The 21,397-nt window shown below is 42.7% G+C and overlaps 2 protein-coding genes across 4 annotated transcripts in view; one reads left to right on the top strand and one right to left on the bottom strand.

The window, feature by feature from the left end:
- Positions 1-12,518, bottom strand: part of LOC112223172 (adenylate cyclase type 3-like) — a 29,631-nt gene extending 17,113 nt beyond the window's left edge. For both annotated transcript variants that reach the window (XM_024386201.2, XM_042304429.1), the window contains exons 1-3: positions 11,683-12,518; positions 9,861-11,371; positions 8,402-8,551 (exon numbers count right to left, since the gene is read on the bottom strand). In XM_024386201.2, coding sequence (XP_024241969.2) covers positions 8,402-8,551; positions 9,861-10,535 — 825 coding nt within the window. In that variant the 5' untranslated portion in view covers positions 10,536-11,371; positions 11,683-12,518. The remainder of the gene's footprint in view (positions 1-8,401; positions 8,552-9,860; positions 11,372-11,682) is intronic.
- Positions 12,519-14,628: 2,110 nt separating this feature from the next.
- On the top strand, positions 14,629-21,142 carry LOC112223173 (prolactin regulatory element-binding protein). Of its 2 annotated transcripts, none has more exons than XM_024386203.2 (10): positions 14,629-14,811; positions 15,869-16,045; positions 16,267-16,456; positions 16,817-17,064; positions 17,168-17,248; positions 17,392-17,519; positions 17,638-17,811; positions 20,062-20,134; positions 20,220-20,379; positions 20,483-21,142. In XM_024386203.2, the coding sequence occupies exons 2-10, from the start codon at positions 15,911-15,913 to the stop codon at positions 20,575-20,577; spliced, it is 1,284 nt and encodes a 427-aa protein (XP_024241971.1). In that variant the 5' UTR covers positions 14,629-14,811; positions 15,869-15,910; the 3' UTR covers positions 20,578-21,142. The 2 variants fall into 2 exon arrangements, with proteins under 2 accessions (XP_024241971.1, XP_024241970.1); XM_024386202.2 differs by having other exon boundaries at positions 16,814-17,064.
- The last annotated feature ends 255 nt before the right edge of the window (positions 21,143-21,397 follow it).

Raw genomic sequence — 21,397 nt, 5'->3', positions numbered from 1 at the left:
GAACGGAGCAAAGCGCAGAGAGATTCTTGATGAAACCCTGCTCGAGAGCACTCAGAACCTCAGACTGGGGTGAAGGTTCACCTTCCAACAGGACAACGACCCCACCTTCACAATAAATCCATGATCTATTTTAGAAAATGTAGTAAATTTCAGAATAACAGAAGAGCATTCTCTGAGTTTTCCTTATGTTAGGTCCTGATCTGGCTATGCCAAATGGCTGTGGGCTACACTAGTTCATTCAGCAGACAAGATTTGCTTTGAATTCCAAGGAATTATTTTATAGTATAAAGAATACAATTGAACAAAGCTGAATAAAATAGAAAGGATATTTTCTCCAAACGATTTGAGGGAGTGTGGATGCGGCTCTTCTGTGATGAGCGGTTATCAAAGAAATAGGTACTCCTATATGCTTAATTTAGAGTTAATATTGTAACTTTAGTTGTTCTACAAACGTTGGGCTATATGTTTTGATTGTTAAAATAAACTCTGCAAAAAAAAGAAATGTTCCTTTTTCAGGACCCGGTCTTTCAAAGATATTTGGATTTTTACGAATTAACTTCACAGATCTTCATTGAAAAGGGTTTAAAAACTGTTTCCCGTGCTTGTTCAATTAACCTTAAACAATTAATGAACATGCACCTGTGGAAGGGTCGTTAAGACACTAACAGCTTACAGAGGGTAGGAAATTAAGGTCACAGTTATGAAAACTTAGGCCTTTCTACTAATTCTGAATAACACCAAAAGAAAGATGCCCAGGGTCCCTGTTCATCTGCGTGAACATGCCTTAGGCATGCTGCAAGGAGGCATGAGGACTGCAGATGTGGCCGGGGCAATAAATTGCAATGTCCGTACTGTGAGACGCCTAAGACAGCGCTACAGGGAGACAGGATGGACAGCTGATCATCCTCGCAGTGGCAGACCACGTGTAACAACACCTGGACAGGTTCGGTACATCCAAACATCACATCTGTGGGACAGGTACAGGATGGCAACAACAACTGCCCGAGTTACACCAGGAATGTACAATCCCTCCATCAGTGCTCAGACTGTCCGCATTAGGCTGAGAGAGGCTGGACTGAGGGCTTGTAGGCCTGTTGTAAGGCAGGTCCTCACCAGACATCACCGGCAACTACGTCGCCTATGGGCACAAACCCATCGTCGCTGGACCAGACAGGACTGGCAAGAAGTGCTCTTCACTGATGAGTCGCTGTTTTGTCTCATCAGGGGTGATGGTCAGATTCATGTTTATCGTCGAAGGAATGAGCGTTACACCGAGGCCTGTACTCTGGAGCTGGATCGATGACCCTGCAGCATGACAATGCCACCAGCCATACTGCTTATTCTGTGTGTGATTTCCTGCAAGACAGGAATGTCAGTGTTCTGCCATGGCCAGCGAAGAGCCCAGATCTCAATCCCATTGAGCACGTCTGGGACCTGTTGGATAGGAGGGTGAGGGCTAGGGCCATTCCCCCCAGAAATGTCCGGGAACTTGCAGGTGCCTTGGTGGAAGAGTGGGGTAACATCTCACAGCAAGAACTGGCTAATCTGGTGCAGTTCATGAGGAGGAGATGCACTGCAGGACTTAATGTAGCTAGTGGCCACACCAGATACTTACTGTTACTTTTGATTTTGACACCCCCTTTGTTCAGGGACACATTCTATTTATGTTAGTCACATGACTGTGGACCTTGTTCAGTTTATGTCTTAGTTGTTGTGTTCATACAAATATTTACACATTTTAAGTTTGCTGAAAGTAAACACAGTTGACAGTGAGAGGACGTTTCTATTTTTGCAGAGTTTACATTGTAATGCTGCATGATGCAACTCTAATGATGATTTGAAAAAGGTTGCTTGAAAGGCATGAGCTCTGCTTTGTTTATTGTGCAGGCTGTACACACTACATCAGTCACTAATTCACAATTTGATAAGCACTTGATAATGCCTAGAATTTCACAGCAGCATCCTGTGTGGCCGTAATGCACCCTAAAAAAATCCAGGCCTTTTGCGCCCAGTGGCCATTGTGATGGAGTACTGCATGCTCCATCACGTGATCGGGTCTTTCTCACAGGCTACAAGTGAAGACAGACACATTTCGGACACAACTGCTTGCGTCCTTATCCAATTCCTAGGTGCATATTGAAGATATTGGAAGAACTGTTCAAATTTACTTTTCGTCAGCCAACAAGATAAGTAGGCATAACGAACAGCAAAAGCACTAGCCTATGTCAATCTACACTGCTCAAAAAAATAAAGGGAACACTAAAATAACACATCCTAGATCTGAATGAATGAAATATTCTTATTAAATACTTTTTTCTTTACATAGTTGAATGTGCTGACAACAAAATCACACAAAAATTATCAATGGAAATCAAATTTATCAACCCATTTGGATTTGGAGTCACACTCAAAATTAAAGTGGATAACCACACTACAGGCTGATCCAACTTTGATGTAATGTCCTTAAAACAAGTCAAAATGAGGCTCAGTAGTGTGAGTGGCCTCCACGTGCCTGTATGACCTCCCTACAACGCCTGGGCATGCTCCTGATGAGGTGGTGGATGGTCTCCTGAGGGATCTCCTCCCAGACCTGGACTAAAGCATCCGCCGACTCCTGGACAGTCTGTGGTGCAACGTGGCGTTGGTGGATGGAGCGAGATATGATGTCCCAGATGTGCTCAATTGGATTCAGGTCTGGGGAACGGGCAGGCCAGTCCATAGCATCAATGCCTTCCTCTTGCAGGAACTGCTGACACACTCCAGCCACATGAGGTCTAGCATTGTCTTGCATTAGGAGGAACCCCAAAGAAATGCCACCCCACACCATGACTGACCCACCGCCAAACCGGTCATGCTGGAGGATGTTGCAGGCAGCAGAACATTCTCCACTGCGTCTCCAGACTCTGTCACATGTGCTCAGTGTGAACCTGCTTTCATCTGTGAAGAGCAAAGGGCGCCAGTGGCGAATTTGCCAATCTTGTTGTTCTCTGGCAAATGCCAAACGTCCTGCACGGTGTTTGAGCAGACACATGCACATTTGTGGCCTGCTGGAGGTCATTTTGCAGGGCTCTGGCAGTGCTCCTCCTGCTCCTCCTTGCACAAAGGCGGAGGTAGCAGTCCTGCTGCTGGGTTGTTGCCCTCCTACGGCCTCCTCCACGTCTCCTGATGTACTGGCCTGTCTCCTGGTAGCGCCTCCATGCTCTGGACACTACGCTGACAAGACACAGCAAACCTTCTTGCCACAGCTCGCATTGATGTGCCATCTTGGATGAGCTGCACTACCTGAGCCACTTGTGTGGGTAGTAGACTCCGTCTCATGCTACCACTAGAGTGAAAGCACCGCCAGCATTCAAAAGTGACCAAAACATCAGCCAGGAAGCATAGGAACTGAGAAGTGGTCTGTGGTCACCACCTGCAGAACCACTCCTTTATTGGGGGTGTCTTGCAAATTGCCTATAATTTCCACCTGTTGTCTATTCCATTTGCACAACAGCATGTGAAATGTATTGTCAATCAGTGTTGCTTCCTAAGTGGACAGTTTGATTCCACAGAAGTGTGATTGTGATTTACATTGTGTTGTTTAAGTGTTCCCTTTATTTTTTTGAGCAGTGTACTATCCCCCATAGTACAAAAGTCTACCTATTCTATTCTGTGTGAGTAATACATATTCCAAACATAGTCTGGGACAGTTGTGGGATGTGATAGATCCCAAAAGAATACAAAAAAACTTTTTGACACAATGTGGCTGACGCAACAGATCAGAATGCTTAGCTTAAAATGTTGATAAACTATTAGGGTATTTCTTCACATTATAAGTGCAGCAATGCACACATGGTAGTAGGCTATAAGTGTGAATGTTCTATTAGCGGAAAACACCATTATCAAAAGCGAACGCAAATGCAATTATACATGTAATGCTTTTCTTATAAAGCTGCATTTTTATGGTGAATATTATCTTCCCCAAACTTGAAACTCACACGCTGCTTACGTATGCCAGTTAGGCTCTACACCCCTTGTAAAGCGGATTAATATGCTTAATTTTAAGAAGTTATTTGGCCACTTTACCTGTGATACAAACATTATTAAAACATATAGGCCCGTGGGCTAGGCTACATGAGGTGTACGACAATGATTTTAAAAAGTAGCAAAAAAAGACTGTTTTCTTATGCTGGGCATCATTCAGAATTGATCATATATCATTCACAAGTGATAAGCTAATATTGTATTTACATATACTAAATAATATATGTGTGAAATTTGTTTTGATTTAGAATGGACCATTATCATGCACCTGTTTCAAAACAAGGGCAGCGGTAAAAATTACATGTCACCTATGCACTTAAATAGTGAATGGAGGACGCTTTTCCCGGTGGTTTGTTTTCATGCCAGCTAGGTAGGCTATGCTCCTGTTGTAAATATAAGCAATGTGCACAATATTAGGAAAGTTGAGAAATAAATAGTAGGCCTAGTCTATAGAAAGCTAATGGGAGCATTATGTAAATGTGATATTTCCGTTTACATTTTTTCAAAATTTGCACAAAAACAACAACTGTTTTTGGTTTGTCATTATGGGGTATTGTGTGTAGATTCATGAGAATTTTGTTGCGCTACAGCCTTATTCTAAAATTGATTAAATTGTTGAATCAATTTTAGAATAAGGCTGTAGTGTAACAAAATTAGGAAAAAGTCAAGTGTTTGAATACTTTCCAAATGCATTGTACATGTTAAAAATCACATCCCATGGTATGTATTAGAGATACGAAACTGCAAAATACCAATCCTTTACGTGGTTCTACTCTGATTTAGCCACTGTCTCCTGTATTCCTGACCCAGAGTTGGCTCTAGAAAATGTATCCTCCATATGTAATTCCTCTGGCATATAAATAAGCCCCTTTTAAACAATTCAGAGTCAAAGACAGAAAACCAAGGGTTAGATCTTCAGAGCTATCTGAGCTAGAGGTTGACCGATTATGATTTTTCAATGCTGATACCGATTATTGGAGGACCCCAAAAAAAGCCGATGCCGATTAATCAGCCGATTTTTTTATTTTTATTTTTAATAATGACAATTACAACAATACTGAATAAACACTTATTTTAACCTAATATAATACATTACATTTTATTTGCCAGAAATTGTGGTTAAATTGACCCTGGTAAGTTAATAAACTGCTCTTCCTCTGCCAGCCTCGATGATTAACCCATCAACTTCTAGTGAATCTTTGTTTTTATTTCAACAATTTACTATATGTGATGTGCTAAATGCCTTGTTTAAGACTGGTAAAAAAAATCCACTGGGGCTGATATTCTTGATCCATTCCTGCTGCAGCTCTCTGCCCCACTGATTACTGAATCAATAACCCATATTTTTTACCTGACTATTATATCTGGTACTATCCCCAAGGTTTGGAAGGCGGCCCATGTACTCCCCCTTCACAAACGTGCAGACCCTTGTGATCTAAATGATTAAATCACCCTATTTCTAAACTTTCTTGCCTTAGAATCTTTGATTAATTCTCAGATAAGATCTTTCTTATTTTTAAAATGTATTCTAAATGTACATCAGTCGGGTTTTAGACCAGCTCACAGCACTATCTCTGCTGGATCCCTAGTTATAAATGATGTAGTTAACTGTATGGATAAAAGGCTTTAGATACTTTTGATCACTCATGGCTAATTCAGAGTCTTTCCTCAGTTGACCTAGACCAGATTGCATGTAACTGGTTTTAAAATGTATTGACAGATAAAACTCAATGTGTATATCTACTGATGGTGTTAAATAAGGTTTCCTGGATATTACGAATTACAGGGGTCGATTCTGGTCCTGTGCTTTTTAACATTAACAATATCGACATGTTTTTTTTTTAAAGAAGAAGAAACTGCACTTGTATGCCAATGATACTGTTGTGTATGCTATTGCTCCCACGGTTGAGCAGGCTCTATCTGAACTACAGTCTTCCTTCATTGTATTACAGAAAAACTTTATTGACCATGGAATTAGTATTGCATGCAGGTAAAACTGTTCTCTAAAGCACATAAAAATAACTCTGATGATTGAAGCATGTCATTTGGATAGTGTCCATATTGATTGTGTTCCTGCTTACAAATATCTGGTTAGATTTAAAGCTGTCTTTTAAAAAGCATATTGATGAGTTATGAAGCTGATAATAAAAATGGTCTTCTATTGTTATGATTTTTATGAATAATGACTAAATGATGTATACATTTAACATAAGAAAGGAATGTATGTGTGTGTCGAAAGAGAACGAAGAGAAGCATTAACCTATGTTTGAACCGACCCGGGTGTAACTCTGGGGAAGATAAGATAGGACAGGGAGAGCCCCTCCAGAGGTCTCGTATCTGGGGGAGACTGAAACTGTCAGCTGAGTGGTAATAAACTGTGGTGAAACTCATGAGAAAATCCCTATGTTGGTGTGTATGTATGTGTGTAGGGTAAGAGAAAGTTATAAAAGGAATGTCTTTGTATATGTACAGGAGCGCTCTGGTAAATAAACCTTACTGACTGTTGTAAACTGGCCTCTGTATATTTCATTTTAATAAGAACCTTACAAATTCTTAGTAATAGACAGAGTATTTTAAGTGAAGTTCAGTTTATGAACATTGAGAACAAAATTATCATAACATCTATAGAAATAAGTCCAGCCTCTCTAGTAGAAAGTAGATTATTCAGTCGACGTTCCTATCGGTCCTAGACTATGGCGACATCATCTATATGAAGTCAGCTGCCACTTCATTAAAGCTGTTAGATGCAGTTTAACATAGTGCACTGCGCTTTAATACGGGCTAAAATGTTTGTACTCGTAGTCACTGCATTCTTTTGATTTATTAGTATCCCCATTAGCGACAGCTTGTCTTACTGGGGTCCGACAGACAATTGGTTGGCCCTCTGATGTCACGTAGGTTGATACATTGCTATGTTTTTATTTAGAAAGCCCTTTTACAAAACGTCCCACTGTACCTAACTTCTTTACTAAACTTTAGACATACGAGTTACCACACTCTGTCTCAGGGATGGCTAACTCTGGAAAATCCTTTGGTTGCTACTGAGTTAGGTAAATCAGCTTTTAGTTTCATTGCACCTTAATTTATGGAATAATCTTCAAAATATTCTTACATTTGATATCTGGTGCCTCTAGGGGAATTCAGTAAGCTGATTGAGAACCTTATTTACTATTTTTTAACCTGACAAAGGCTTATTACTGATGAATGTGTTTGTATTTTACAACCGTGTTTATTTCTGCTTGCATTTTGATGTGTGTATTTTCTGTTATATCTGTAATACAGGGCTTATCTGTAAAAGAGACCTTGGTCTCAGTATGACTCCCTGATAAAATAATAAACATCCAACGGACAAACATGATATATAATCACATATTACACAGTACATAGACATATAGACCTAGAACTTTTCTCCCTGTTAAAAGCACTGTCCCTATACACAAATCTGATTGGCCTAAAACTATCACTCATCGCCACGTAAGTCCATCTGAACAGATTCCACCCTTGATGACCCAAGACCAGAAACATAAACATTGGAAAACACAAACGCATCAGGCAAACAAAAGCCTTGAGTTCACACACACGTGGAGGGAGGAAAACAAATAACGTGGCAGGGTTTTTCTACATTCTTATCAAAACCTGACGGAGAGAGACAAAAAAAATGGGCAAGAGAGTCAGCAGAGTGATTACTGCGGACATCGTCTCAGGAGGCCGGTCGCCATAGTAACCTGCAGCGACCGGATGCTCCTTGATTGGCTGGCGGCCCTTGTATCCCGGCAGCCCATGCTTCTCCATTAGTATTCTGGGAGAGTCTCTCTCTCCCTCCTTCTCTCTCCCTCACTTCCATAATCACCCCTTTCCTCTCAGCGCTCTCCCTCTTTCTGAGCTCTATATAGCAGTGACCGTCTGTTCCATAAATAGTAGCAATCAAGAATGCCCAATGGCCACAGCTGTGAGATGGGGAGGGAGGGGAAATGACTGCTGACACAGTGCTAACTCAAACAGACAAAATATGCACAAGCACACACACACACACACACACACACACACACACGTAATTAGCCTAGTGTACGTGTACTGTAACCGTAGATCAAATGGAGCTATAGATACTAAGAATTTGGTTTAAATTCCCTTTGGCTTCAACATAAATAAAACAGGCCTGAATCAGAATCACATACATTCAAACCAGGGCACTACTCTGGCACTGCCACATGATCCTTATTGCCCCCCACTCTCTAACCTACCACTCAAACCTACCAACCTCTGTCACTTTTCTCTCTCTGCACATGTTGTCTCCTGCCCTATATTGTATATGCCCCTCTGTCCTCCCGCCATATGTTTTTACCAACACTTCCTCCCTGTCTCAGTCTTTCAGTCTCACCTGTTGCTGGCTCTGTTCCTCCAGATTGAGTTTGACCTCCAGGGACTGCCGTGCTTCCAGGAAGGCCTTGCGGTGTTTCCGGTCTGCCATGTAGTAGGACATGACGCCCACAGTGATGGCACACACATAGATCACTATGTTGGCCAGCAGCTGGAGAACGCCAGAGTCATTAGACACACACATTTACACATGACATGCACACACCACCTGCACTATAACAAACACACAAACAGGCACGCACAGTAGCCTTTCACTGTTAGTCTACACCTGTCGTTTACGAAGCATGTGACAAATACAAATTTGATTTGACATACGGACACACTCTGAACGCTGTGGGGAGGAGCCTTGTGTAGACTTATCATGATCTAGGCTAGTGGTATCTTACTGAATTGCTGCAGCCATGAATGTGGCAGACAGGAAAAAAGAAACCAGCACTCTAAATAAACCATTACCAAACTCTTATAGGTTGCAGTGAGGTGGCTACTGATGAGTTAAATTTCCAACAAAGTTTGTATACTGCACTGTTTTGATTGAATAATATTTTGATTCGCTCATCTTGAAGCTCTGATAGGGTGGTTGGCATTTTATTGGGCTGCCTGCCTCTCATTGGATTAATGTGACATTATGATAAAGACATGAGCATACTGAGAACCAAAAACTGTGGACCATTTGAGAACAGTATTGATCAAAGGTCAAACAAGAGAATGACCTTTAAAATAACAAATATAGACAAATGACAAAACCACAGAGGCTTTTTTTTGCCATTGATAATTCTACCTAAGACTCTTTTAGTTGGTAGGAGACACTGAGACCCCAGCCTCTGCTCTGTCACTGAAACATTTGATAGCGTCAGCCTATTTGCAGACTCATCCGTAACACCTACTCATTGTAGATGCTGTAAGACAATTACAGGGCATAATGTGACATAAATAGTACATAGACTTGAGGCTAATCTTCTGCATGATGAAATTATTTCAACACACCATTTGTTGTGATCAGGAAAGCTTGCATGACTTACCTGCACTGTCATTTTAACATGATTAAATCTGTTGTATATACCCTAGTAATTGCTCATAATTCCTCGAGTTGCAAGTATAGCATGTTGCACTGTTCCTAGTTATTTTATGAGCTACTTCACAAGATATGTTCACATCTCTCTACCTGTCACCCTACTATCTACCGTGCCCCCCCCACACACACCTGCCTGTCTCCAACTCCACCAGCAACTTCATCCAACTCTTATGTGTCCACCCACCCCAGGTGTTTCCTGAACCACTCTCACCCGTCTCCCTCTCCACCTGCAACTTCCTTCTCCTCCTGCATGTGTCCTCAGCCCCCATTCTTACCCGTCTCCCACTCTACCTGCAACTTCAATCCCCATCACAACTCACCCACTCCCACTCCCGCTGCAATTCATTCTCCACCCAAGGTGTGTCCTCAGCCCCATCCCCACTCTCACCTGTCTCCCGAGGGCAGCCCCCTGGATATCCTCCTGCTGCTGCTGAGCAATGGTGACCCCCAGCACTAGGGTGTGGACCCCGCACGACACGGATGTGATCAGTACAATGGGCGTGAGCCGCAAGGGCAGTGTCAGGAAGAAGGAGAAGCTAAAGAATGCCTGCCAGCCCACTGTGTCACTGGCCTGGTGGAAGCGGGCATAGTTCAGGCCCAGGTAGCAGAAGATCTGGGCCGCTATGAGCACCCACAGGGCGTAGGGCACCACACGTCTCGAGATGCGGTCGGGTAGCAGGCCGTAGCGGCACAACACATAGAGTAGGATGTCTGATGCCAGGCCCAGTGATGCCACTACCACAGAGGCCAGCTTTTCGCCTGTGTAGACCACAGCGCACATGACAATGATGTAGCTGTCAAACAGGGCAGCAAACACAACCAGAACCAGTAGGGTTTCGTGTCGCTGCCGCCGGAAATAGGTCTGATAGAGGTTCTCCAGAGACTCGGGTGCAAAGGTGAGCCGCATGAAGCGTGGGAGGCAGAGGCAGCACCCTTGGCTGCGAACCGTTACCTCGTGCGAGCGCCCCACGGCATGGCCTGGGTCCGATGGTAGGGTCACAGAGCAGTCCGCCGAATACTCTGCTGAGTACTCCGGCTCTGAGAAGGCCCGGTTGCGAGGCATCGTGAATAATGACTACGTTTTGTATTCTTCCTGTGACCTCGTCGTAAAAAAGTGGAAATCTGTTTGTAGTTCTGCAGGTGTAAAACTCCTCAAGGTACTGTTGTAGGTTCAAACGTAGGCCTACATCGTGCTCTCTCATCGGGTTCCCTTTTATTCTCCTGCGTGTAAACTGAACCCTTTGCCCTGAGGTGTCACGAAGGTCCTTCAAATCCCACGTAGTGTCTTGATTATCAGGATCTGCACTTTGGAATAGCTTTGCTCACATATTTGTTAGTTACACGCCTCTGACAGTGTCAGTTGATTCACCAATCCAATGTTCTCTAAATGTAGGCCTAAGGCAAAAGGAGCACATGGAAAATTCACTAAGAATAAAGTGGGGGCGATAATATAGCTTTGTTTCTTTTCGAATACAAAACTTTGTTTACATTGCCACCCTTCTCTCCATATTCATTGCATCAAGGTCTTCACCAATGTTCACATGGGGTTTCCATGGTGAAAACTCAAAAGAAGTGAAGAATATGGGATGCTGTTTGATCATGAATTGTGGCCCCTCCACCTGAGATAACACCTGACTAGCAATCCACGTTGGGAAAAACAGGGATTTTTAAGAAAATTACAGGGAAATATGGACAGCCTTTGCAAGTTTTGCAAAAGAGGCCTAGATTCGTTTCTTCTTTGCAGTTGACAGACTGATCCCGAGAGCAATGTCTTTCGTTCCCTTCCAATATTTAGCTTGAGAAAACTGCGCCTCTGTCCTCAATTGATAATAACCCCGGAGCACTATGCGGGACTTCTGATTTTACAGTGCACACAGGAAATCGGCTACATGTTGCGCTCTATGAAAAAGACAAAAACGTTAGAACTTGTAAAATGGATGTCCAAAATGACACCATCGACACTATCCATTTAAAATACTTAAGTATGTTTTGCCGTGTTATTAAGCAACACGGGTTTCCAGCCTACAGTATAAGGACATCATATTTACATATTTCTTGCCCTCATTACACATATTGATGAGTTTGTTGCCTGTGATTTCAGGGTTAAATCGCGTGGCTACATTTCTATTTCGAAAAGGTGCTAGAGGACTGCTATTGTCATACCCACTTAAATGATCGAATGACTGAAAATAATAAGCGTCATTATTTACCCATTCGGTATCCATTTAACATGTGGTGATGGCCAAAGATGAACGTGATCTTTCAATGTAGGTTTTCATTCTCCAGTGACTCGACGATTGGCATCTCCTGTCTATCTATCCCTTTTAAAATGCCGCATGTGAACAGAGATTTTGTACCAGATGCTGTAAAAACCATCCGCATATTGTTGCATCCGCTTACAGAGCCATGAAAAAGCCACTTTCGATCTCCTATAGGTGGTGCTCGCTCTTTTAAGGATTAGATGCCACTTGTAATCAAAACAGTGCGTTTGGGGTGTTTGTTATAAGAATAACATGAACATGTCCCTCTCGACGAGTAATAGACTACAATGGACTCTCGCCTTCTGCAGAAAACACGGAACAGCTCTGCTTTTTCGCCCTCGATCTTCACTTTCACCCCTGATAAGCCCGTCCCAGTCTTTAGATCACCCCCCTTGCCTCCCATGTACAAAGTCAGAAATTAGGACAGACAATTCCAAATAGGATAACTAAATGTAAATAGCATATCGTTATTCATTATGACTGGATGAACTAACATGACACTTGATTTCATATTATGGATTAATTGCCATTAAAGTTCGCATAATGTTTTCCCGCCTCCTAGCCATACCAGCACAATGTCTGAGTGCACTAATTGACTCTGACCATTATCACACTAAATTATTAAATTCTACAGTTAAATAAAGGTTTAAAAAAAGAAGGAAAAAATATTCGAAGTTTGGGCCTACCCCTGGATCCAACAAACACCGTAAAAGAAATATGCACGTCACTTGAACCAGTCTTTGGGAGGGAACAATTGATAGCGTACTTATCGACAACTGTTCCCGCATCGGCTTGAACAATCCAAACATGAGCAGCAGTCCATTACACAACATCAGTTTATTTTGCTCACGCCCACCCTATTTTAAGTCAACGGTCACTTACACAGTTTAGAAAATCATATAGCGGGTGCAGTAAAATGCCAAACAGTGTGTGTGTGTGGAGCAGGAACTGAGTCTAGTCTATGTGCTCCAGGGCTGTTCATGCACCATTATGGCGTCGTTGTTCATTATTATTTTTTGACTATTAGATGCGTTCAGGTTGTTGTGTCTGGTCATTTGTTTGTGTCCCAGAAACACTACTGGCTGTGCCGAACCTGCCGAGACAGGCTTCTTTCGTTGACACTGCCATTAGACCTGTATTGATTATTCCACTGAAACCCTGTATTGAACGTGTGGTCAATACCCAGACCATTGACCTTTTTTTTACTGGAAACAAACTCATCAACAACTCCCTCCCTTCCTCTCAGGGCCAAATTGAACAATCATACTTCCCCCTGAATTCATTCCTCTATAGCTTGGGGTGTTTGATGCCCCATATCACAAGGTCCTCTCCCTTGTCACCATGCCCCCCCCATAAACACACCCCTTGATCTTACTTTTGCCTCATTTTCTAAGTGCATGATGTATCAATTTGGATTTTGTTAAGGAAGCAGAGGTTAGAGATCACGAGAACACATGTGGACATATTTTTGAGAATGGAGAATTAACCTACAGCTACCGATATGTGCCTCGATGCAGCCCATTGAAATAGATGAGGCTTGTAGGTAACACTCTGTAAAAGTGATTCATTAATTGCTGGATCCCAAGACTGATGTTGCCGTGGAGAGACAGATTTCCCCAGAGAACAGCCAACAATAATTATTAAACAGTGCTCTTTAACACCAGCAAAGGCTGAGGTAGGACAGATGAAGATGGTGTGCAAAATTAGACACAGATTATGGGAGGCAATGGATTAGGGTACATCCTTTAACAGTTGACAGATGATTATGTAATGTCATGATTTTATTCAGAGGCATAACAATTGATTGCTTTGCTAAAGCGGATTTATACAAGTCCGGTTTTCAGAATGATCTCTTCCCAGTAGAAATGGGCAAGGGAAGGGAGTGACAAATGAATCCTGTTTATTGTGTCTAACCATGTCTCTCATCAGGTGAGGGTTTTCTCTAGATTCATAAATGAACATTGTCCTATAACAATATCACAATCATGCTCTCAGTATCACTATTGTTTTAGAGAGACCATTTTTTTCATCATCCCTCTCATGTGATTAAGCCAATACACTGTAACTATTTGAATGACCCTGTTGGGCAGAATCAGAATAGAACATCAGATGTGCATATTGTTTTCTATGGCATTGGCCACAGAGGACAAAGAAAAACATATTATTTGCATGAGGAAAGTGTTATTATCAATACATTGTTTGGCCAATATAGGCCTGTGCAAATCTTTTCTGCTGTCCATGATCTACAGAAGGTTTTAGCTCTATGTAGAATAGAATACATCTATGTAAAACATTTGTTTGCAAATATTTGTCTCTTGTTTTGCAATGCTATTAAAATGTTTATTGTGTTTAGAAAAACAACAACAATACAGTTAAATCAATACAGTGTCACAGAAAACTGAGATATATGTTTCACCGGATATATAAATCTGAAGCCTCCGGTTGGCATTTCCGCTCACCCCCAAATATGGTTATGAGAGGAAGCCCAGTGGCTGGCAGTGGGAGAAGATGGAGTGAGATGGATTTTGGATTTTGATCTTAATAGTTTTCTGTTCCCCAAACTAGAATCTGTTATGAACAGAGTGGACCAAGTTTTGTAGACTTTACCCTTTGCCAAAGTAAAAAATACATGCATAAAAATGCGTTGTTAGTAGCGCAAGAACAAATTGAGTTATTGCACACGCACACTCCACAGAGTAGACGTTATCTAACGGAAATATGCAAATATTGGCTAGAACGCACCAATAGGATTTCGCTAACTCGTGCTCGGCTCTGCCCACCTTGCATGGTCTGCCCACTATGATTACTTTTCGCCCATTGGAAACGACGGGGTGTGGTCTATCTAGGGCTAGTTCAAATGTTGTTGTTTTTTATAGTGTACGTACAGCGGCGTCTTTAATGACGTGGTCGCTCAGATTGCACGCTGCTGACGTGTATGTAGGGAAGTAGCAAGCTGGCTACCTAGCAACTTTAGCGTTATTTTCATTAGATATGTGCAGCCAGTGACAGCTCATAATGGGAATAGCCAACTAATTGAAATAATTGACATCAGAAGAGAAATCGGAGCAGATTACACAGGTAGAGTTTGCAAGACCTCAAATACATGAGCATACACTAACCAGTGCACCATTCATGCTCAATTGGCTAACGTTAATGATTGGCTGGCATGCTAAAAGCTTAGATGGCGAGTTAGCTAGCTAGCTAGTTCAACTGTCTTGTACATATTTATTGTGCAGTGACAATTGCAAAGATTTCAAGTTATGTAGCTAGCTAACAAGACTTTCGCGATGGGATGTTTAGCGAGCTAACATTAAAATAACAACACCTGTTCTAACCCTAACCCTAGTTAGTTAGCAAACGATGTAGCAAGCGCCTTAGGCTTGACAGGTAGAAGATACCATCCCTACAGTTACTCTTGTTTGCACCGGAGGTCGTAACGCAATCATGGTTACATTAACACACCTTGGAGTCGGCGCGAGATATGGGTCAGAAAACCTACTTAATTGCAGGGATGGAATATGCCACTGTACTCCAAATGTTACCTTTATCCACACTGCTCCATCGAGAAGATTGAAATACTGCTAGTTTTCCCAGAAAACGTCACTTTTCATCCTCAGCTAGCATGAAGCCAAAAATGGCAGTTTCCCAGGAAAACTAGCAGTATCTTCTCAATGGAGCAGTGTGGCTAAAGGTACAATTTGGAGTACAGTGGCATATCCCATCCCTGCATTGAGGTACGTTTTCTGACCCAAATCTCACGCCGGCTCCATACGGTCTTAATGTAATTATGATTGTGTTCCGAGCTCAGTGTAAACACCTGTAATGGTAGGGTCAGGATCTTCTAAAACAGGAAAAATATGTGTACTGTCTTTAATACACAATTTTCCACCACCATTTTCGGGCTACTTAGGATGTTGCAAACCGTGTTCAGCCAAGGGTGTGCAGCATCCTAAATTGTCTGAAAATTGTATTTAACTTCTGGAATCCCACGGACTGTTTTGTGCAACCAAATACAATTGAAAGCAACACTAGTGTATATAAATACACGAGCATTGCTAAAAGCAAGAATCTAGCTACTATTGTGTAATTATAGTCTTGTCTTGTATTTTGAGTACTCATGCATCTGTTTCTACAGACAAGGAATTTGCCCTGAAGTGGATTGATTCCTTCAAGAGCCATGGGCAAACGGAGGATGCCAGACCTGTATAGGGCCCCCTTCCCCCTCTACACAATCAAAGTGGACCCCAAAACAGGATGGGTGATCACTGCAGGAGGGGGAGGCGGTTCCAAGACGGGCATAAAGAATGCAGTGGTAAGCTACTGAATGTTTAGGTCATGTAATGGTTTTGCTCTATGGGCACAATCTCTCAATTTCTAGTCTCTTCTCTGTCTTCACACCCTTTTACCTTGCATGTATTATGTAAGTGTGAAAATGCAGAAACATTGTAGACATTGTGATTCAGCATTTATTTTGATCTAATTAAATCTGAGTAATGTTGTACAGTATTTGCTAAGTTGGGACTGTCTTTTCAGCACTTCCTGGGTTTGGAGTTGGTAGGAGACCAGCACTGTGCCACCCTGGTGCACTCTCATGACACAGACACGCGTGCCACCATGAACCTGGCAATAGGCGGGGACGTGATCGCCGCAGGGCAGGACGGCAGATGCAGCCTCATGCGCTTCAGACAACACCAGCCCAGGGGCAAGGCCGCAGCCAAAGACGGTAAGGAAGGGACACCCCCAAAAACCTGCCATTCACTTTTATAAACCTCTTCATACACAAAGTTCAAATTATCTTTACAGATATATTTACTGTAACATCATTCCTATCTTACATTTAATCTCTTACATCTGTGTTTCTCAATCCTGGTCCTGGTGACCCAAAGGGCTGCACATAATTATTTTTGCCCTAGCAAGACCTGATTCATCTAATTAACTCATCAAGCCTTTGATTATTTAAATCACGTATGTTTGTGGTAGGGGGAAAAAAACAAAAAATGTGCATCCCTTTGGGTCACCAGGAGAATGATTGGGCAACACTGCCTTACATTAACACATCACTATGCCCCTTATTTTCCAGCAGGGGGTGGCAGTGAGCAGGGTGCAGCTAGGAGACGAGCTGGGAAAGGGGGTAAGGGTAGTGAGGGAGCTGCTGCTAGGGGCAATGTGTCTGAGATGAATGATAACACCACCCAGATCTCTGTTGACACGTTTGGGGAGGTGCAGTCGGACCTCAACCCCCAGGACCCCCTCCAGAAGTGTGTGAGGTTCAGTCCTGATCTCAGCCTCCTATTGACTGGCGGGACAGACGGACACATCAGAGTGTGGGAGGTGAGTTTAAGTTATGCCAAAATAGCTGCCATGTTGCGACTTCTCCCCAATTGTTACTGTGCAGGGTTTGAGCTTGACTGTAATGCCTCTGCTCTCTCACCAGTACCCCTCCTTAAAAGAGAAGTTGGACTTCAAAGCCCATGAGGGGGAAATTGAAGACCTGGACATCAGTCCGAACAACAAGGTACTAAACAGCTAATAAGTATATGACCTCAATGTCTGTCTGTGTTGGAATCACAGTAATGAGAAGGTTATAAACATAATGTGTAAGCTAAACTGGTAAGTGTTTTCTGACCTGTGTGTGTGTTCTTTTGTGTTTCTGTGTAGCACCTTGTGACGGTGGGCCGGGACTTTGCCTGCAGTATATGGAGTGGCAACCAGCTAGCCATGAGCCTCTGTTGGCATGAGAAGATGCCTCAGATAGCAGCAAAGTCATACCGCTATATGTCTTGCAGGCAAGCACATACCCCTTTCTCCTACAAATTTTCATATACCCTGTTACATCACTGACATATGGCTCTGATCCAATAGCCACACTAGCATACCACATATGTTTTTCATTCTCCCGTTTAGGTTTGGAAAAGTCGAGGACCAGAAAGACACCCTGAGGCTCTACACCGTCCAGATCCCCCACAAACGAGACAGAAAACCTCCACAATGCTACCTCTCTAAATGGGACGGCCAGAATTTCCTACCCATGCTGACGAACCCCTGCGGCACTGAGGTCATCTCCACCCTGGCTGTCAGGTGAGGGACGATGGAGATGATACCTAGGATTCAATCAATCTTTCCTTGCCCCCCCTTCTGAATTGGAGAAGGTCCCTCCACTCAGACCTTCTTTTCCAATGCATTTTGAGGAGGCAAATCAGAAAGGATGCGAGGAATTGAGCAAAGATGAATTGAGAAAGAGCCTTATTTGTTAATCTCTGATAAGGTTGCGCAACTGCTCATTGCAGGTATTTCTCTGTGACGTTACTGTGTCATAAATGTAGGGCTGATATGGCCAAAATATCATATCACAATATTTCTCACATTTATGATATGTTTTTGAATAGTAACATTTCTAAATTTGCTTTATGCGTTAGTTGTGCATGATCCTAGGGTGGCTACACACATTTGAAGTGATTTTCAAAGGAGCTTTCTCTGTTCTGTACAATCAAACTTCAACCAAAAGTTGATCTAATTTGACCATTTCCACACGTAGGTGCGCACAATATATGCACAAAAAAACAAAGGCCTTAGTTAAAAATAAGTATTGTGATTTTAGATCAAAACACTTGGGTGTTGGAATCATGGAAATAGAATGATTATTCTACACTCACTGGAGAGTTTTAGGTACATCACCCCATTCACAAAAAGGGATTGCTCCTACAGACAGTGAGTTACGTGGCTTGCTATATAAAGCAGGAAGATGGGCATTGAGGCATTGTTACTGTTCGATTGAACGTTAGAATGGGCAAAGCGAGTGACCTAAGTGACATTTAGTGTGGTATGAACGTCGCTGCCAGGCATGCCGGATCCAGTATCTCAAACGTCTGGCCTCAATGGTGTTTTTCACGCACAACTTTGTCTAGGGTTTACCTGAGAATGGTGCGACAAACAAAGAAATCCAGTCAGCAACAGTCCTGTGAAACAGCTCGTTGATGAGAAAGGTTGAAGGGAAAATGGCAAGAATCTTGCACTCTGACAAACAAATAACAGTGCAGTACAACAGTGGTGTGCAAAATGGCATCTCGGAACGCACAACTCATGGATGCACAATTGTACCAGATGACCACACCAGGTTCCACTCCCGTCAGCTAAAGAAGAAGCGGCTCCAGTGGCCACGCAGTCACCAACACTGGACAATTGAGGAGTGGGAAAACATTGCCTGGTCTGATGACTGATGTTGCGTCATGATTTGATGTAAGCAGAATCCATGGACCCATCCTGCCTGGTGTCAATGGTACAGGGTGGTGGTGTACTGGTGTGGGGAATTTATTCCTGGCACACATTAGGTCCCTTGACACCAATTGATCAACAATCATTTCCAACATTTTTGTAAAATCAATGCCTCAAAGATTTCAGGTTATTCTGGAGGCAAAGGGGGTCCAACCCAGTACTAGTTGGGTGTACCTAAAACTGTCTGGTGAGCGTTAGAATGTAATAGTGGGCACTTTGAATACACTATTTGACAGGTCAATGAATGAAAAAGCCAAGCAAGCGTTCATAGAACTTGGAATTTCAATGCTAATTGGAGGTGTTATTGTGACAGGGTAGGAACCAAAGTGTTGGTAAGTGTTTCCCATGGGAGTGGAACCCTATAAACTTTGGCTACATTAGAAGTTTCTCTTACTTCATGTAGCTAGCTAATATATTCATGCTTTGCCTATTCCTCTCTGATTTAGCAGAAAATACTGTTGCAGAAACAACATGCTGATTTAGGCCTACACCAGCACTGGTATCAGGCTGTATTGGCTAGCTACATTTGCTCAAACTCAGTACATTTATTAGCTAACTAGCGATTTGCATTAGCGGCTAAAACGATTTTAGCCACAACGGTCTAAGAAAAGACAAACTAGCTGTTCGCAGACAGTAATATACAAACTAATAGTGTAATTATAGAACACTTTTATATTAAGAAGCAAAGTGGAAAGCAACATCGCTGTCATCAACATATTGTTTAATCTGCTGCATTGACCATGCAGTGAACTGTCGGCAAATGATCTTGTGGTCTAACAGCAACTGCGCTCCTTCAGTGACTGGGCAGAGCTTGGGGAGAGAGACGACTCAAGTTGCGGAGTAAACTATTTTTTAAAAACGGAGTGGCGTATCACATTTTAACAAACCAAACATTAAATACCGTTACAGAAGGTGAAGTAAAAACTCAAACTGGTCTGTGCATCAATACGGTATACTGCCTATCCCTGAATAAATGTAATTGTTGTAGATATTTGTTCTTCCCTGTTAACCAGGAGTCAGTGGCTCTTTTTTTTAAATTCTCGCTGTGTTCCACAGTGACTCTGGAACTTTTCTCGGCCTTGGGACAGTGACGGGATCAGTAGCAATCTATGTCGCCTTTTCACTACAGGTAGACAAACACACACACAAATAATTGGCTGCCTTAGCTTATCCCTGTGTAACTCCCTATTTATCTTGTCTCATTGTCTCTGTAGAAGTTGTACTATGTGCAGGAGTCCCACGGCATTGTGGTGACCGATCTGGCTTTCCTGCCTGACACTCCCAAAGGCCAGAGCCTCAAAGGGAACAATGAGGCAGCCATGTTGAGTGTGGCTGTGGACAGCCGCTGTCAGATGCACACGGTACGAAACCGAAGTAAGTGGTTTGAATTGGTAGCATTGATTTAGCATTGTGAGCAGTATTGTCTTTTCCTTCACCCTCCTTCGTTCTCTCTCTCCCTGTATCTTCACTGTCCCAGGATCCTTCCCTATCTGGCTGGTGCTGTTCTTCTGTGGCCTCATGGTGGTGGGAGCCGTCCTGCTCCTGCGGCACCTCTTCCCAGGATTCATTTAGACATTGACGGGGATGTTAATTGGAGGGAGAATGAAGGAATCCCAGACGGCCCTACAATCATCTTCAAAAACCACAACCTCTGAGGAACTCCCCTGACGCAACAACCCTGGAACATGCATCCATCTCCTACCTATAGCCATCTTACCACACTTACCGAACCGTGGAACATTTTAACCACACTTGCCCAACCCTGGACTACATCTACTAGAGCCATTTACCCACTCTTAACTCTATCCTCCCAACCCAACAGCATTCCCTATATCAATGACAATACCCTTAACCAATATCTGTATCCCCCATCCTTCCCTGTCACCCCTAGCCCTGATTCAGGACAGCCCAGTGAACCATCCTTGCTCCTTCCACCCACAATTCTGCAAGACGCAAGAATTTCTCTTTTTTTCTTGATCTGTATCAATCAGTCAATCTTCTTTTTGATTTTATACCATGGTGGGGAGTTAAGGGCTCAGCTTCAGTTCTATATCATCATGAATGTGCAAGGGGTGGGGCTTTTTTATCATAGATATTTAAGAAAATGTAAAATTATAAATATAAAATGTGAATCATTGCTCTGTCTGTCTCCATCTGTCCTGTGCATACATAAACACACACTTGTAATTTTAACATTTCTGCATATGGACTTTCTGTACCAGTTTCCATTGAGGCCTGTTTTTCCTGCTTTGCCCACTAGTGGGCATCATAGACCAAATGTTTGTATCTAATATTGTTCATCCCAGACTGGAAAGCAGTCCAGGCAACAGGGCATCATGACCTTCAGGAAAAACTAAATAAATGGTGTTTGTGGACTCCCCTTTAGCTCCAT

The sequence above is a fragment of the Oncorhynchus tshawytscha genome, linkage group LG23 (assembly GCF_018296145.1).
Source record: "Oncorhynchus tshawytscha isolate Ot180627B linkage group LG23, Otsh_v2.0, whole genome shotgun sequence".
Classification (NCBI taxonomy): Eukaryota; Metazoa; Chordata; class Actinopteri; order Salmoniformes; family Salmonidae; genus Oncorhynchus; species Oncorhynchus tshawytscha.
Note: the sequence above shows the minus strand (reverse complement) of the source record. Positions and strands in the feature narration are given on the sequence as shown.

Excerpts from the sequence above, each read along its gene's own strand:
- LOC112223173 (XM_024386202.2), top strand. The coding sequence starts at position 15,911 with ATGGGCAAACGGAGGATGCCAGACCTGTATAGGGCCCCCTTCCCCCTC. Across the intron at positions 17,520-17,637 it reads TACCGCTATATGTCTTGCAG|GTTTGGAAAAGTCGAGGACC; the intron begins GCAAGCACATAC and ends TCTCCCGTTTAG. Across the intron at positions 20,380-20,482 it reads GCACACGGTACGAAACCGAA|GATCCTTCCCTATCTGGCTG; the intron begins GTAAGTGGTTTG and ends TCACTGTCCCAG.